Below are 17,463 nucleotides of genomic sequence, written 5' to 3'. Positions count from 1 at the left end.
ATGAGAACATGTTTGCCCTCCTCCGTCTACCAATGGTTAATTGTCATGCTGACTTTTAGCCTTTCACGACTTGTCTGCATTGGTTTAAATGTACAGTGCCAATCGTGTAAAAGACAGATTGTTGGCAGAAAACCTAAGCGAAACGTGAAATGATATTTTGCAAATTTCTATATTTTATAGTAAAACCTATACACGCTATTCTGTCTTGTTGTTTCGTTTCTTAGTTAACCTTGAAAGTTAACAAACTTTTGTAAGTAAGACAACGTAAACCCGTGAACTGTAACCAGTTTGAATGACAATTTGAGTCGTGTGCCCGCCAAACAGCACAGTATTAGACTACGTTTTAGCCATCTGTGGCACGACCAGATGTCGTACGCCTGGCATAGAGAGTGCCGCATCATTTCTGTGCTTTAGTGGGCTTGCCATTCTGCGTTCTAAAGTCACTTTAGCACCATGTTACTGTAACCCGTATCACATTGATATTGTAATGATCATTTGGAAGTCTTACGAATATTAAATAACTGTATTTTGTCAAGGATACACGAGTAACATATATAAACTTGATGTTCCAACGATTGCAAAAATATGTTACAAGTGAATAGTTCCATTATCATCTGAACTACCGACCTCTTTTTATAGATCCCTTATGAATATTATACTTGTCTACTCATCTCCATTTTTCTGTCAGGGGAAAGTTAAAATTCACAGAGGATAGGTGACCTGCTGATGCCATGCCGCCGACAGATGTGCGACTGGTTACAACTATTATTGAAGAGACTTGTTGATAAGCTTAGTGTATGAGGATACAATTGCGTCAGTTTGCGTGTTGATATTGTGTGTGAAATGTGACGGGACAACCTGTTGAACAAGATACATGTGGCGACTCAGTGATGGTAACGCTCTGAAAATCAATATATATATACACTATCAATATACATACATATTAACAAAGAGTGTATTGATTTTACACACTGTACACTGGCATGTTGCCATGGTCTAATCTCATACCAGACCCACTGTGTTCCTACATCGTTTATTTATTTCTGCCACCTCATCATAAACGTTCGAAGTTGCACGTGCGTGAAACCGTAGCAAAAGTTTACAAACTGGTTCACGATGGTGAGAATTATCTTTGGATCAAGTTACTTCCAATCCACAACAATCTATGAACATTCCGTCTACAACTAGGACGATAAAGGAGTGTTCATCGACAAGTTAATACAGCGCCATTACACCGAATGGACGCTACCAGTTGTCTCATGTTATTTCATGCCATTACACCGAACGGACGCTACCAATTTTCTCATGTTATTTCATGCCATTACATCGAATGGACGCTACCAGTTTTCTCATGTTATTTCATGCCATTACATCGAATGGACGCTACCAGTTTTCTCATGTTATTTCATGCCATTACATCGAATGGACGCTACCAGTTTTCTCATGTTATTTCACACTCCTCACAACAGAATTATGAAGCGCCGGACATGCCACACACAATGAAATAGTCACATTATAGTCGATGAATTTACAAGTGATAGCAAAAAAACAAAAAAAAACAACAACAACGAACAGTGAACCATATTCTCTGAGACTACCACTTGAGGGCTACTCTCTCCTCCCTATCTACCTGACCTCTCCCACATAGGGCGTAGTCTCTCCTCCCTATCTACCTGACCTCTCCCACATAGGGCGTGCTCTCTCCTCCCTAACTACCCGACCTCTTCCACATAGGGCGTACTTTCTCCTCCCTGCTACCTGACCTCTCCCACGTAGGGCATACTCTCTCTTCCCTATCTATCTGACCTCTCCCACATAGGGCGTATTCTCTCCTCCTTATCTACCTGACCTCTCTCACATAGGGCGTATTCTCTCCTCCCACCTACCTGACCTCTCCCACGTAGGGCGTACTCTCTCCTCCCTATTTACCTGACCTCTCCTACATAGGGCGTATTCTCTCCTCCTTATCTACCTGACCTCTCCCACATAGGGCGTACTCTCCCGTTCCTATCTACCTGACCTCTCCCACATAGGGCGTGCTCTCTCCTCCCTATTTACCTGGCCTCTCCCACATGGGACGTATTCTTTCCTCCCTATCTATCTGGCCTCTTCCACGTAGGGCGTGCTCTCTCCTCCTTATCTACCTGACCTCTCCCACATGGGGCGTACTCTCCCTTCCCTATCTACCTGACCTCTCCCACATGGGGCGTACTCTCTCCTCCCTATTTACCTGACCTCTCCCACATGGGACGTTTCTCTCCTCCTTATCTACCTGACCTCTCCCACATAGGGCGTACTTTCCCGTCCCTATCTACCTGACCTCTCCCACATAGGGCGTACTCTCCCTTCCCTATTTACCTGACCTCTCCCTCATAAGGCTTACTGTCTATTCCCCAGGTTTACTGGCCTCTCTCACAAAATTCATACTCTCCATTTTCTAGGATACTTAACCTCTCCCACCATAGGGCGTACTCTCTGTTCCCAGGATTTTGCGATCTCTCCCACATAAGGCGCACTATCTCTTCCCTATCTACCTCATCCTCCCACATGACCCGTACTCTCTTTTTCCTAGCCTACCTGACCTCTCTCACAATAGGCTTACTCTCTATTCCCTGCGCTATGCCACCTCTCCCACATGAGGCTTACCCTTTATTCCCTACACTAACTGACCTCTCCCACAACATTCGTACTCTCCATTCCCTGGGAATACTGCTGTAGATGAAGCCGCGAAGGCGGCTTTGCATTCCGTTACTACCCAAAGTGACGTTCCATATTCGGACTTGCGTTCACTTATTTGCTCCTATATCAAGCGCTTGTTTCAGGCTCAATGGGATGACCAGACAACCAACAAACTGCATGATATTCGTCAGTTTGTTGGTCCAGCGCCTTCTCTTTCACGGCATCGTCTCCGCTCTTGCATTTTGAGGAGGTGTCGTATCGGTCACACACGTGCTACGCATGGGTATTTGTTGAAAGGAGAAGATGCTCCTCATTGCTTTGCTTGTGATCAACGGTTCACAGTCAAGCACATATTGCCTGACTGTGGCGACTTTGCTCCTGTACGAGATTCCTTTTATCACGTGAGCTGTCTTTCAGAACTTTTCAATTCTGTAGAAAGTGATACTATTTTTGATTTTCTCTCTACCATTGGTATGGCAGGAAAGCTGTGATTTTAAACTACCGTCTGTGTTTGTTATGTGACTTCTGGTGTCCTTTTTTGACTGAATAGTAAATGAATTATCCGTAGTAGATCGACTACTTGACGTTTTATTGTCGCGATAAAATTGAAATATTGTTGAAAGCGACGTTAAAACTTTCACTCACTCACTCATTCATACTCTCCATTCTCTAGATTTCTATTCCCCAGGTTTACTGGCCTCTCTCACAAGATTCATACTCTCCATTTTCTAGGATACTTAACCTCTTCCACAAGAAGCATACACTCTATTCCACAGGGTTTGCGATCTCCACATGAGGGATACTCTCTCTTCCCTACATACCTGACCTCTTGCACATGTAGGCGTATTCTATATTCCTTAGGCTATGCGATCTCTCTAGCCAACCCTACCTCTTGCAAATGGGTCGTGCTCTCTATTCCCTAGGCCAGGCAATCTCTCCCACACGATGCTTACCCTTCCTTAGGCCGCCCCGCCACTTGCACATAAGTCGTACTCCCTATTCCCCAGGCTACGCAATCTCTCCCACCCGATGCATACTCTTCCTTAGGCTACCTGGCCACTTGCACATGAGTCGTGCTCTCTATTCCCCAGGCTACGCAATCTCTCCCACACGATGCATACTCTTCCTTAGGCTACCTGGCCACTTGCACATGAGTCGTGCTCTCTATTCCCCAGGCTACGCGATCTCTCCTACATGATGATTACCCTTCCTTAGGCTACCAGACCACTTGCACATATGGTGTGCTCTCCACTTCCTAGGCTACCTGACCTCTCCAACACGAATCGTAATCTGCATTCCCATGGCTATGCGACCCTACCCACGCGAGACTTACTTTCTATTCCCTAATCTACCTGACCTCGCCCATTTGAGGCGTACACCCTCTTCCCTAGGCTAACTAGCGTGTTATAAATAGAACACCGCAAGAAGTGTGTGTTTGTGATATTTCATCACCTGGTCGTTGTCTGAAGTCGGCCTATCTTCGAGACTGAGTGATGCGACAGACCAAGCTCTGAGATCTCCAGCTGGTACAAGATCGTGAATCACATACCCTTCTCATATTCTACTTGTCGTATTCCTTTATTTTTACAGACAGAACGGTATGGCGGATCATACACTCTTCTGATAATCTCTGTATATTTAACCAACATACTATTCAAGTCGTCTCCGTCGGAAGACGCATTCTTTGTTCTCTAACCTACAGAAACTACCTCACGTGAGAATATACTTTTATCTCACAGATAAGACACAAAAATTGTTCTCTAGTCCACCGTAAGCATACGAAATTCTTATCTACCTGTTTTTTTTTATTTCCGAATAAGTGATAAAGGTACATGTATTATGGCTTTGTGTAATGACAAGTATACGCATGAGTGTTGTTTCGGCTGCAGCTTTCATTCAAGAATAAATCACTCAGCGCTTGATTTTCAAAACCTCAAGATTTGTCTCTCGACACATCAAACTCATGTGATTTCTTGATCAATGTTTGATATGAATTTGTGTATTTTGTTCAAGGGCTGAGATGTGCAAGTGATCTGCATGTCAGTAGGTGATGACTTAAGCCAATATATACATGGCTATTGACCTACTTCACCGTATTTGGCCACAGATTTGCTGATAAATGCAATGTATCTAAATGCATTTCTGAAGGTCTCACCTTTTTTTTGGTTGCACCCAAGCGTTGCAATGGCAGACTGTTAAGACTTCTTAAGACTTAAGAGGAAGATATGTCAGCGACGTACAATTCCAACTCTCCGGGTGTAAAACCGTGTAGCAAAAACGGCTGGTCAGACATTGACGAAATTTTTTTATTCTCTTTCTAGACTTAGATGCAGAGGTTAGGTAGACTTCTACCTCCATGGTATTATGTATGTGAAAACCTGGACACATACATGTAAATAAAGCCACATGGAAGAAATTAGTAAGAGGGTAGCACATGTACACGCCTACTCCAGGCTTATGAAAACAGTAGGCCCCCTGTAGGATGCTGACAATGTATGAGCCTACATACATAAGACAACCCGTTTAACCCCTAAGGAGTGGCCATATAAAATGTGTCTTGTCTAACAGCCATGTCCATCAATTTAGCTCCTTGGGGTGGGCGTGGGGGGTGGGGGTGGTCAGTGGCATTAGTGTAGCAAAGCCTTGTTTTCGCACCAAACTCTCTGTCTCTTTACAGTAGCCCATTGCAGACCTGAAACCAGCTCTCTCTGGTTCAGCTGCGAAGTTTAAGGGAACGAAACTGACATATGCATCGATACAGTATCCCACACAAAGTTTAAAGTTTGTTTTGTGTATAAGCAACATATCACATTTCAAATTAAGTAAAATGGCACACACTGAGAAAATCGAAAGCGCCGCCATGTTATCAGTTTTATTGTATCAGGTTACACTGGGTATCCCATGGCTTAGTAAGAATTCCTTATCTAATCTTCGTTAATAGAGTTCCAAGCACGTCAGAACAGAATGACTGTGGACGTTAATTCACGTCTGTTCCGAAAAAAACAAAACAACTAAATAGTATAACCTTAATTAAGGTTACTTTTTTATTTTAAATCCGAGGTTGATCTGGCATCTAGCAATGTTCAGTGATACACACTCACAGAGAATCTAGTTTCCAACACTATACCCGATAGCCGTCGTAACCAATATATTAGTGAAAACGGTTTGCGTAAACACCACATAAATAAATTAATACTCATATCCTTTGATTGTTATTGGTCACCTCATACCTCATGTAGCTCCCTTCAACTAGTGGAAATAGCAATCGGTATTTTATTCTGTTTCGTACTTTAATTATGCCTTCATACACTAGTTTGATTTTTAGTAAGTGTATTGTATCTGCAGAATCATCCATGGAAGTTATATGCTTAACATTTAACTGAAACAACCCTAAACTATAATATTTGCATGTTTTTACGGACAGAAACTTAGTACTGAACATAACTGTGTTTCATAAATAAAGGGATATTAGCAATTGGGGAGTGGTACGACTGACTTTGCAGCCAGCCCAAAATGGACGATCGACAGAGGAAGTAAACATGATTTTGGAACATTATGTGGGAGAATGAAATATTGCTGAAGACATCCATCCTTTCGAGGAAAATAGCTTAGTCTAAAGATTGGGTAGATCAAACGTCCTGAAACCGAACGCGCACACGAACATTATCGAAATGCAGGAACGACTTAATAACATTTAATTTATTTATTTATTTGATTGTTTTTTTTTTACGCCGTATTGAAGAATATTTCACTTATACGGCGGCGGCTAGCTTTATGGTGGGAGGAAACAGAGCCCGGGGAAAATGCACGACCATCCGCAGGTTGCTGACAGACCTTCCCACGTACATGTTTAATTTAAAGTAAGCTAGTATTAGACTGTTAGCTAACGTTAACGTTAATATTAGATACCGGTATGTGTAGGGTCTCTATTTAATAAGTAGACGGCAGTATATGTACGTGCTGTAAAACTGTCTACTTTACCTTTATTAATTAAACTGTTTGTATATGTACCTAACCATCTCGTTTCCGCATTGAATACATCATCTAGATGTTGAAGACTCCTTCCTTATGCTCACCAGATCATACTTTTTATCCAGCCTGAGTCAATGGATTAAGCCGTATCTCTTGATTTACACACTATATGTATTCATGAGCTACGACGGTATAACTCAACTCAGTGCAAAATCTGCTCGAATTCCTTAACGTATGTTATCAGGCCACTGGATAATGGCCGCCTGCAGATAGAGGCGAGGCCCGGACACGTATGAAGTGCTGTGCGGCGGTTGTTTGTAGCTCTCTCTGCTACAGACAGCAGGCTGGCTCAGTACGTCCGTCTGTCCAGTCATATCGGGTGGAGTGTAGCACAACGCCGAACGGATTCCAATGCCTGCAAGCTGATTAACATAATCCTATCGGTTTCTATGGCACCGACTAGCTAATTTTCATTGAGTGAGCCTCTCCCTGCTAGTGTGATGTAGGCCTGTGTCACGACAGACAAAGATGGAGTCGGCTACAGACCATGAAGGGTCTCCATTAAAAAGGTAAGACTAAAGGACGGTGTTCTCTTCATGAGGACAGGATAAGGCAGACCTGGGCGAACGTAACCCCAGAGAGCTGGCCTACTCTCAAAAATAGGGCGGCATTTGAAGTCCAGTCTGTGTATACAAGTATGTAGGTGTATACGTGGTTTAGTGAAAGTAAAATTCGGATTGTGTGTACGGATAACGGTCCATATGAGTCATGGTTTAGTAGTCTCTCTACATGTAGTATTGTGGGGCTGTTCGGCCACACAGAAGGCCTGCATTAGATAGAACTCTCGGCCAGACAGTCTGAGGCCAACACTGTGCATGTGCCGGAGGCATTTGAACATGTGTATAGACTTTCACAGCAGTGGATCGATTGATGTAGGCTCTATATCCTGAGTCACTCACATCACCAGACCCTGCAGCTCGTCAGCTCCAACTTACCGGCTTGCGTCCGCTTGTGTTTCACCCTAGTGTTAATCTCGTCCTCCATTTGACTGCATAAATCTGAAATTGAATTTTTGCATAGGCTCGAATGTGAGATCTTAATATCAGACATGACGGTTATAACATTCGCCATCTATCTGCATTCCAATGCATTGTGAAATCATTGTTTTCTGTACTTTCGTTCACATGATGCAACTGTCGAGTCGATATGTCGAATATGCGATTCCATGCTGTTGTGGCGTGATTCGACAAACCTCACCGTCTAAACCCGGCTTATACTGCCCGAGTCGACGCGACAAATCGTCTAAACCCGGCATATGAAATAGACTTATGGAATGTCTTATTTTCATTCCATTTGTCGAATTGCACGAGTCGACATGACAAATCGCCGGCATCGTCTAAACTCGGCTTATGAAATAGACTTGTCTTAATTCCATTCCATTTGTCGAATTGCACGAGTCGACACGACAAATCGCCGGAATCGTCCAAACCCGGCTTATGGAATAGACGTGTCTTAATTCCATTCCATTTGTCGAATTGCACGAGTCGACACGACAAATCGCCGGAATCGTCCAAACCCGGCTTATGGAATAGACGTGTCTTAATTCCTTTCCATTTGTCACATTGCCCGAGTCGACACGACATATCACATCGTATGAACGCAGCTTATGAAATAGAATTGTCCTAATTTCAGTCCACCTGTCGAATTCGATCAGTCGACATGACAAATTATATCGTGTGAACGAGGCAGTTAACGTTAATCCATAATTTTTGTGTCTCGGCGGAAGAAAACGACGGAAAGAAAGGCCGACTAAGGTCCGTCTGTTTAATGATGCCTTCCTCTATTGAGAAGCGCATGCATGAACATTACGCCTCCAGTGTTGCTTTCCACAAAGCTGACTGCCTCGTGAACCAGGTGTTCATGTTACCTCGTCTATAATGCCGGTTCCTGCTGGCTCGGCTCCCATCAATTTACCAGTATTCACTCTGCAAGTTAGGCCTCCTGTCCAGGCTACATCTACAATTGTTTTTGCATATGTATTTCTGATTTTGGGCGGATACATAGATACAGATATCCATTTCCGCTGTTCCAATCGTAACCAGATTTTCCCTATATCTGCTGGTAAACAGGCATGACTTCTCTCCGAGGTATAATTCCAGTTGTTTTGAATGTGCAGTTTTAATTTTTGCCGGATACATACCTACAGACCTGATGATATGAAGCACCTTCTATTTATCCATTACTTCTGTTGCCTTGTTAACTAAATTGTCATTTTCCCTCGTGACCATGACAGTCGCGGAACTGAGCAAATGTAAGGTGCGACAAATCGTCCAATTGTTTTGCCGCTGCAGTCTTAAAATTCTGGTGTCGCGCCTTATACATTGGCCAGCTGCCTCCCATAGTCCTGATCGCTGTTCCTGTGAAAAATTCCTGAGCACCGTACTGATACATTGCAATACGTGTACATGTAAGCTCGTGTCTGGACTACAGCTTCAATTGTTTTGCATGTGCAATCTAGCATTTTGTGGCATGGATACATACATACAGAGGGAAGGACGCGTCGCTTTTCACATTTATTCATTACCACTGTTGTGACGACAATTTCCTTATATCCTTTGCATAAGAAGGCATGATTTCTGATCAGACCATAAATCCAATCGTTCGATGTATAGTTTTACGTAAGGAACATTTCCTTGTCCATTCAGATCATGTGCATAGTTTACGTTTCAGGTTAAATGTTAAAGCCATTTACATTTATATCGAGTTTGATTGAAAGTGAAGAACATAGGATAGGCTTACATTTTGCCTGATGTGATTTTAGCGAAGCTCATGATTAATTTGTACTGACACAGACAGATTAGTTCCTTTTTTCTTTTTTATTTCCTAATGTAGTGCCCCATTTGATCAACTGCCTTGTACACATTTTGATATTGTGTATAGCATAAGTATCCGCGTATTTCTTATTCGGTTGTATAGAAGATCACGGACAAGAGAAGACTATCCTTCAGATGTGAAAATACATGTACCAGAGGTGATGAATGTATACTATTTATTTCATTGTTGGTATTCTTTTGAATGTCAAATGGCGATTTTGGAGATAGCTATCCCAAAGCTAAGCTGATTCTTCACACCGTAAACTTTTAAATAGGACACTCAAACCAACGTCAGCCATGTTGAATTTCATCTTCGAGCAGGGTGATGGGCCACGAAATTTTATCTCACCCAAAATTCTGTTTACAGAGCCTGCAATTATTGAAGAGACTGTTGGGTAGTACAAAAGCCCAACAGACATTGTCAGTGGAAAATGTACAAATTCCATGTCAAAGACCGGGATTGAACCCACACACCTTGTGTCCTAGCTGCAAAGCATAGCACCCTGACTACTCGGCTACTTCCCACTCCCTAATGTATAACATGAATGTTATTCTATTAGCACAGATTTTTCACATTATATGAGTTAGCAATCTACGATTGCCACGGTAAAACATTAAAGGAAAACACCTCTAAAAATCTAAGTAGACATAAATAGACCACTTAAAACTATGCATAAATATACTTTCATTTATTTTTGTGATATTTGTGAAAAGGGTTAAAGGCGTTCAAACATCTGAATTCTAAGGTGGGCTTTATATTGTTTTTATTGTCAGAGTTTAGGAACTCTTATTTCACAGAGAGTTTATCTAACTTTAAATCACGACACTGAATGAAGGAATAACTCTTTTTACCCATGAGTAAAATATTGCTGAAATAATGGTATGGCTCATAAAGCCCACCTTTGTTTTCAAATATTTAAATGCCTTGCAACACTCTTAAAAAATACCTGAAAAATAAATGAAACTATTTTTACGCATAGTTTTCACTTGTTTGTATGATGAACCTTACTTCATATTTTAGGTTTCTTTTACTGCAACGAGTTTTGATGCCTACCCAGTTAAAATTCCATCACCAACTACAAAGATTGTTTATGATCATGAAAATGATGGCCAGAGCTAAAATACTGCATACAGCTATATTAGCCGAAGCATCACTTAACCATATCTTCTATGGGTCAAGCGACATTGACTGGCCAAAACTGAACCGTTTTCCAAAGCTCAGAAGATTTTTTTTGTCCTACATTAAGGCTGCAGAGAAACTGCCCCGTATGAGATCACGTTGTTAAAATTGGCCTTATACGGCTTGTATATGAAGGAGCTGTTGTGTGACAGGATAGGACAAGGGTTTGATATATCCTGCTTCAACCGCAGGAAATGGCAAGTAGGTAGATAGAAAGCAGTGAGCAGTCGCGTTGTGTCAACAGAGCTCACATCCGTGACATATACATAGAGTCCTGGGTTATACTGTCTGTATACCACATTCCTGGCCTCGAGAGATAACGAGACTCCTGAGGGAGGCGTGGAAATCCCCTCACGCCCGGAAAGGTTCACACCATACACAAGCCGTAAAAAGACCTCTTAGCTCCCAAAAGGCGTGTCAGCAGTTCTCACTGAGGCTGGTCCCTGGTTTACCCTTATTTCTAACTGACAATATAGACAAAACCCACTGTAGTGTACATAAGGACAAATGGACATCATCAGTGAACAGTGGTTTCACAGAACAAATACTTATTATATATTACTTATCAAAGAGAACGTATACGCATTTTTGCTTGGGGTTTTACGTTGAGCTTTACAATTTTCAGTTGTACAACGGCAAGGCGTCATTAGCAGAACGTTTATGTCGCAAGCAAATCGTTCTGCTTCGGTGGTAAGCTACCCCTGATTAAATAAACTTTCTAACTCGTATCCATTGCGCATGTTCGTTGGGACTCACGCGTTTGTGTGTCTTCCCGTAGCTCTGTTCCTCTTTGGAAATTCCAACCAAGTTATTGATCGAGATCAAGGTGATGTTGAGGAAGGCTTGATCGGATCTGGGAATTAGAGAATGTGATGTTCAATTCAGTCAGGCTGAATTTTGACATTTTTTCATGTTGCATAGATCACGATGAGGCGAAACAACGGTGTTTAGCCACTGCCTAATGACTGTCCATTACAATAGCTGTTAGGAAATCAGTACATATTTTATCAACCATCCTGCTATGACCTCCGTTGGTAATTTGCTTCTTTAAACTGCTGTCACCACTGAGAATATGACACATAGGGACAGACACGTATGGTATAACGTTTGGTACAAAAAATGAAGTTAGGAACAGCCGAAAGACTGTCACCCTGTGACTTGTGATCCTCATGTGATCAGTCTGTGGACGGTAACAGCGGACCAGGATGAAGGAAAAATCGATTCCCTACCTCTGATGGAATTTAACCAATCCGAACTCGCTTTTCGCATTGCTGCAATACGATACAAAACATCAGCGTCAGAGATTATGTTTCTCGAAAAAGGTATTGGTATGTTTAAATGAGGAATAGCAGCCGAAAAGTTTGGATGGCCCATATATCAAAATAGTTATGATAATTTCATTCGATCGATACCGTGTCTTACAACCCCTCGCCAGTATTTATATGATTTATATATTGGCCTCTTCATTTGACATCTTTCGATATTACTCCGCGTCTCGTCTGTATAACTCTGGACAGTCATCATAAAAAGGCCGTAACTGTATAATTACAAACGGGTAGTTCGTCGTCTACATCTGTACCATTTCAAAGTTATGAGATCAGTGAATAAACAACCAAAACGTTTTTTTAATCCGGACAGTCTACTGTTTGGACAGTCTGTCAGCATTCTGCAGGTGGTCGTGAGTTTCCTCTGTGCTCTGACCGGTTTTTCCCTCACCATAGTGCTGACCGTCGTCGTATGAGTGAAATACGTCGTAAGACACCAATCAAATAAATAAATACCATTAGAACAAACTAGATGGACATACATTTCAATCCCTGTGTTTAAAATAACACACATGCATTGGTTGGGCATCAGTATTACGTCATGAGGTTTGACCCATTGCCATCGAAGTGCGGTTGGCTCCTAATGTAGGTGCTAGTCGGTTCCTCCAAGCATCCAGCTGACTGCCATGACATTACGCTATAATCAGGGCTAAGGTGCATCACGGATCTTATCATCACATTATCGCCCGAATTAAGGAGAACATAGGTCACATTTACCAGATGTTTTAGGTGTTTTAATCAATGGGTGCAGCTATACAGAGGTAAACCTACTATATACAAATAATAAGGCCATGACCATGATATTCAGAGTATTTGTGTGCATGGGTCTGTCCACGGGACCAAATATTCAGTCAATTTATTGTAATATGATTGTACTGCGTTTTTAGTTCAAGTGATTGGGACCAATGCTGTGCAGAAATAAGGCGTTCTTAAGTAGCTTAAAGTTTTAAGATTTGTCTGCCAGTCAGTATGAGTCATTCGGAACGTTACCACATCTCTGCCGTCCTCCCCACCCACTTTGTGAAATAGCACAATCCTCTTTCCAAATACTCTTATTCATCCCCTCGTTTTGAAATTTTCACTTTTGCGGACATGTGAGTTGATTTTGACTAAACATGATGAATAGCGTGTCCAAGTAAAGTCCATCAATATGCATCTTTTCCTATTCAAGGTTTATGTGTTCGCGTGGAGGTTATTTGTTGTAAATACACACAAGGAATGCTGTGACCGCATACTGGTACCATCTTTTTTATCTTCTTGAATTAAGTTTGCTTTGTGCCCTTTGATTTGTAGTCAAAATGTTATAACTTCACCGCATTTCTGTCAGTTTATATCAGTGAGTGGCATAAATGTCATATAATAGCATGTTGAACCATGTACGCACAATGACTTGTGTATGTGTTACTTCTCCATATAGCTATAACCATCTTTATCTGTTGACGATACTCTCGCACTTTTTGCATGCATATAGTGATTGTTTATTTCGCAGTTGAATCAGCTACGAATGTTTAAATGTATATGTACTACTGATGATATCCGGTCAAATATATTATAATATAAGCTGGTACATGTCCTTGTGTATTTGGAAACTGTCGAGCCTGACTCTACCACAGTTGAGCTTTAAAGGGTCTGTATTGTCCGTGTTGCCATATAGATATATATGGTACTTTTTGTTGAGTGTAGAAGCCCACACTATAGATCAGCGTTTGCCAACACTACTTTTTTGATTTATTTATTTGATTGGTATTTTACGCCATACTCAAGAATATTGCACTTATACGACGGCGACTATCTACAGTTTGACGGCAGACCACGGGGGGTGGGGGGGGGGGGGGCTCCGTGGCGCAGTTGGTTAGCGCGCAAGCCAACCGCAGCGTGATGACCCAGGAGCCTCTCAGCAATGCGGTTGCTATGAGTCCAAGTCCAGCTCATGGCTTCCTCTCCGTCCGTACGTGGGGGGAGGTCTACCAGCAAAGAAAAACCTGCGGATGGTCGTGGAAATTCCTCCCACCATTACGATGGCCGCCGTCGTATAAGTGAAATATTCTTGAGTACGGCGTAAAACACCAATCAAATAAATAAATAAACGCATGAACGGGGCTTGTATTCACAACGACTGCATTGGTAAGAGGTTCCTGGGTCATTGCGCCGCACTGGCGTGCTAACCCCCTCGGCTCCCTACTTGTCTGACTGTACATCCAAGTGCTACATGTACGTTCTCAGAAATGAAAACAGTTACCTCATGTTTACTGTTGGACGCCTTCAGGTGACTAGTTATACATATTTATTTTTATTTATAGCTTTATTATATTTTGTGAACAGTAGGAATGAATAGTGTTTACAAATTGTTGTATAAAGCCATTTGGCCCTGATTCCTTTACGTTTGAAAGATTTCACATATTGAAGCACAGAAGCAACATCATTAAAACATTTGGCGATAAGTTGTCGAATTTACTGCCTGAATTCTATGTTCTGTCTTTAACTAGCATTTTGCTTTTTCTTTGTGTATAGTACGGAAAGCAGAGACAATCCTTTCATACCCGATGGTGAACTGAGTAAAGAAACAGACGAACTCCTGAAGCGAGCAACAATTGTCCGGGATAAGTTTTACCTTGATCAACAAGAGAGGAAGGCGAAAGGATTAGACTCAACAGATAATGTGAATGTGGAGAAATCACCCGTGCAAGAAAGTGTTGTTGCACCGGTTTCTGCACAACCAGCTCATGCGCATGCGAAGAGCTCTCAGCCAGCATGTGCCGAGGTCAAACCTAGAATGAGAGAAAACGGCAGAGTTGAAGACTCTGTTTCACCAGAAGGGATAAAGGCGGATATAGACAAAGGAGCTGCAGAACCCGTTGTGGATGGGTCTAAAACTCCTGCTGAGTCCCCTGGAGATAATGGAAAGGAAAAGAAAAAGCAGAAAAAGTGTTGCAGCATAATGTAGCCAAGACAAAATTTTAGTATCACGGTTTACATTTTGTCTGAAGTACTACTCTTTGCCAAGCTTGATGCTTTTAAGTCACGGAATTCTCGGTGGATGCGCGTTAAGGTGGATTTATTCTCACTTATGTCATTGATTTGTGTCAGACGTGTCGAGTTAGCAACTCTCTTGTGTAAAGTGAGGCGCAGCTGATGCCCCGGACTGGCCACACAAGCTGTGACCAACAGAAGAGCTGTCAATGGCGGGGACCCGTGAAATGTGGGTTTAAATCTAGCAATGTGGATTTTGGCTTGCTAGATATTTATGCTTATGTCGCATTTATGTAAAAAAGAAAATGCAGTCTTGTGCTATGTTTTTGGACAATCCTGCCATTACGTCAATAACCTGGGTCTCTATGTAGGCCCAATAGGATAAATAGGAAAGAAGTGAATTGTTTTATTTCAAGCAACTACTGACGGCAGTAAAACTGTCGAGATTTCCTCTTGAGCAGCAATTTCTCCAAGTCAGGATGACATAACGTTTGGCCAGTGTTTGACAACTTAAAGCCATCTATGCACTTTTGTCCTCAGTGGAGCTCCTAAAATGAAATGTTATGATCTGGATAGCAATCCTGGTGAAAGGATTATTATAGCTGACGACATAGTTATTATGTTTACTGCAAGCTGTGCTTACATCACAGTTATGTGTGTTCGTTGTTTTCAGTAGTAGATCATGGTAAGGAGTTATCTCTCAGACGACTTTGTTCGTGTGTCTAGATGTCTAAGATGCTTGTGCTCACAACGAGATGTGGAGAATGTGAAATGGAGGTAGGCCTACACGTGAATAAAGACGATTGTTTATTTTGGAGGCAACGGTCCGGCATTTAGAACTCTTAGTGAAATGATGATGGATGCCAGGGTTTCAACTTTTCACCAGAAGTTACTTATTTTACGCTTACTATGAACCACATTCAAGTAGGATAAAGTGCCGCTCTTTGCGGACCTTTGTGAAAGTGGCCGCCGGGCACTACAGTAAAGCCTGCGGGGCGTTTTCTGCTTGCCTGCTTGACTTCCTTACTGCCTTCTCTTTTGCACCTCTAATAACTTCTTGTACTCCGTTGTTGATACCTACCCCCTCAAACTTTAGTTCTAAAGAAAAAAAAAACTCATGTAATTGTATGCTGTTAACACTGTTGAAGAAGACTAAGATTACCATTCAGTGGGACTCTCATATCTTGCCACCTCACATCCGTGACTGCAATCCGGCCAAACCATTTAAAGTGTTCTGATTACACACAGTTATCAAAAACAGAATGTAGGTTCAAATCCCCTATTTCCCAAAATTGCGAAAAATTTTTGCTGGCCGTTTTGAATTCCCAAAGCCTAATTGGGCTTCCTGCGAGGCAAGTCTATCAACATATCGGATGTTCTGCCATCAGGCCTACAAAGGTTTAAGACTTCGCTAGGCCACCCTTAACGTTATAATACTTCTTTGTTTATTTCGGGGGGGGGGGGGGGGGGGTTGTTACTTGAATGAACAGGGAAAGGCTATACCTACATATAGAGGAAGTGAATAACTGGTGGAGGAATAAATGGAAACACGTAGATGTAAAGTATTTGATGAAAAATTTGGTATGAAATGAAGTAGCTGTACTTTAATTTGTTTTGTAAAGAAGTCCACATAAATCTTAACACGGTGTTGCCTTCATGATGACGTTTCATTCATTCTAATGAGTTGAACCACTGCCACGAAGTAGATTTCGTTATAGAAAAACGAGCTTAACTCTTAGGTACAAGTGCAGTTACGGACAAGGGCCATGCGTTTAGTCGTAGATACACGTGTTCACCATTTCTGGAAAGTTTTAAGCTATTGCGGTTACACAATAGCCTAAAGATCGGAGATACTGGGCGGAAATATGCGTGTCGCAATGCCTGATGCTTACAATAAAGTTTAATAAACTTTCCAGTGGGGAAACTCGAAGTAAAATTGTAATTTGTGTGAACGCCCTCAGCTGGAACCACTATTAATATTAAACCTAAAGATAAAGGGAACTACATTTAAAATCGGATTTAGTCAAGAAAGTTAACCACATCTGGTAAACTAGACCCATTGTTGATCTGAATGACAAACACAGCTTCTTTCTCTTGAATGAAACGCATTTACCTGTTTAAGAAAACACGACATTTGAACGCTTAATAAGATCAAGGCCGTAGACAACGGACAGCAAAATATGCGTGCCCCTTATCCACCATCCATAGCTCACCCATGCTAAAATTTTTATTTATGGATTAGTGTTAAGTTTACTCTGTAACCAGTAATATCTCACTATTTTATCAAACGTCAATAGTATCGATGGAGGAAACATGGGTAAAGTCCCGATATCTGCATTCCTCTATTCTTTGCAAAACTAAAAAAATTCGCTAGAATACAATATATATGTAGCTTAAAAGGAAGGAGCACACAGTGAAAGTATATCTCAAATGGCACAGATGTATGAGCATTGATTAAATAGCT

General features: G+C 41.8%; 1 protein-coding gene across 3 annotated transcripts in view; it reads left to right on the top strand.

Annotated features, from left to right (window-relative positions):
• LOC135471223 (uncharacterized) overlaps positions 1-16,451 on the top strand; it is a 36,686-nt gene extending 20,235 nt beyond the window's left edge. For all 3 annotated transcript variants that reach the window (XM_064750349.1, XM_064750350.1, XM_064750348.1), the window contains one exon: positions 14,541-16,451. In XM_064750349.1, the coding sequence (XP_064606419.1) occupies positions 14,541-14,973 (433 nt within the window). In that variant the 3' untranslated portion in view covers positions 14,974-16,451. The remainder of the gene's footprint in view (positions 1-14,540) is intronic.
• The last annotated feature ends 1,012 nt before the right edge of the window (positions 16,452-17,463 follow it).

The sequence above is a fragment of the Liolophura sinensis genome, chromosome 7, assembly GCF_032854445.1.
Source record: "Liolophura sinensis isolate JHLJ2023 chromosome 7, CUHK_Ljap_v2, whole genome shotgun sequence".
Lineage (NCBI taxonomy): Eukaryota > Metazoa > Mollusca > Polyplacophora > Chitonida > Chitonidae > Liolophura > Liolophura sinensis.
The sequence above is the reverse complement of the archived record's forward strand: the minus strand, read 5'-3'. Positions and strand labels throughout refer to the sequence as shown.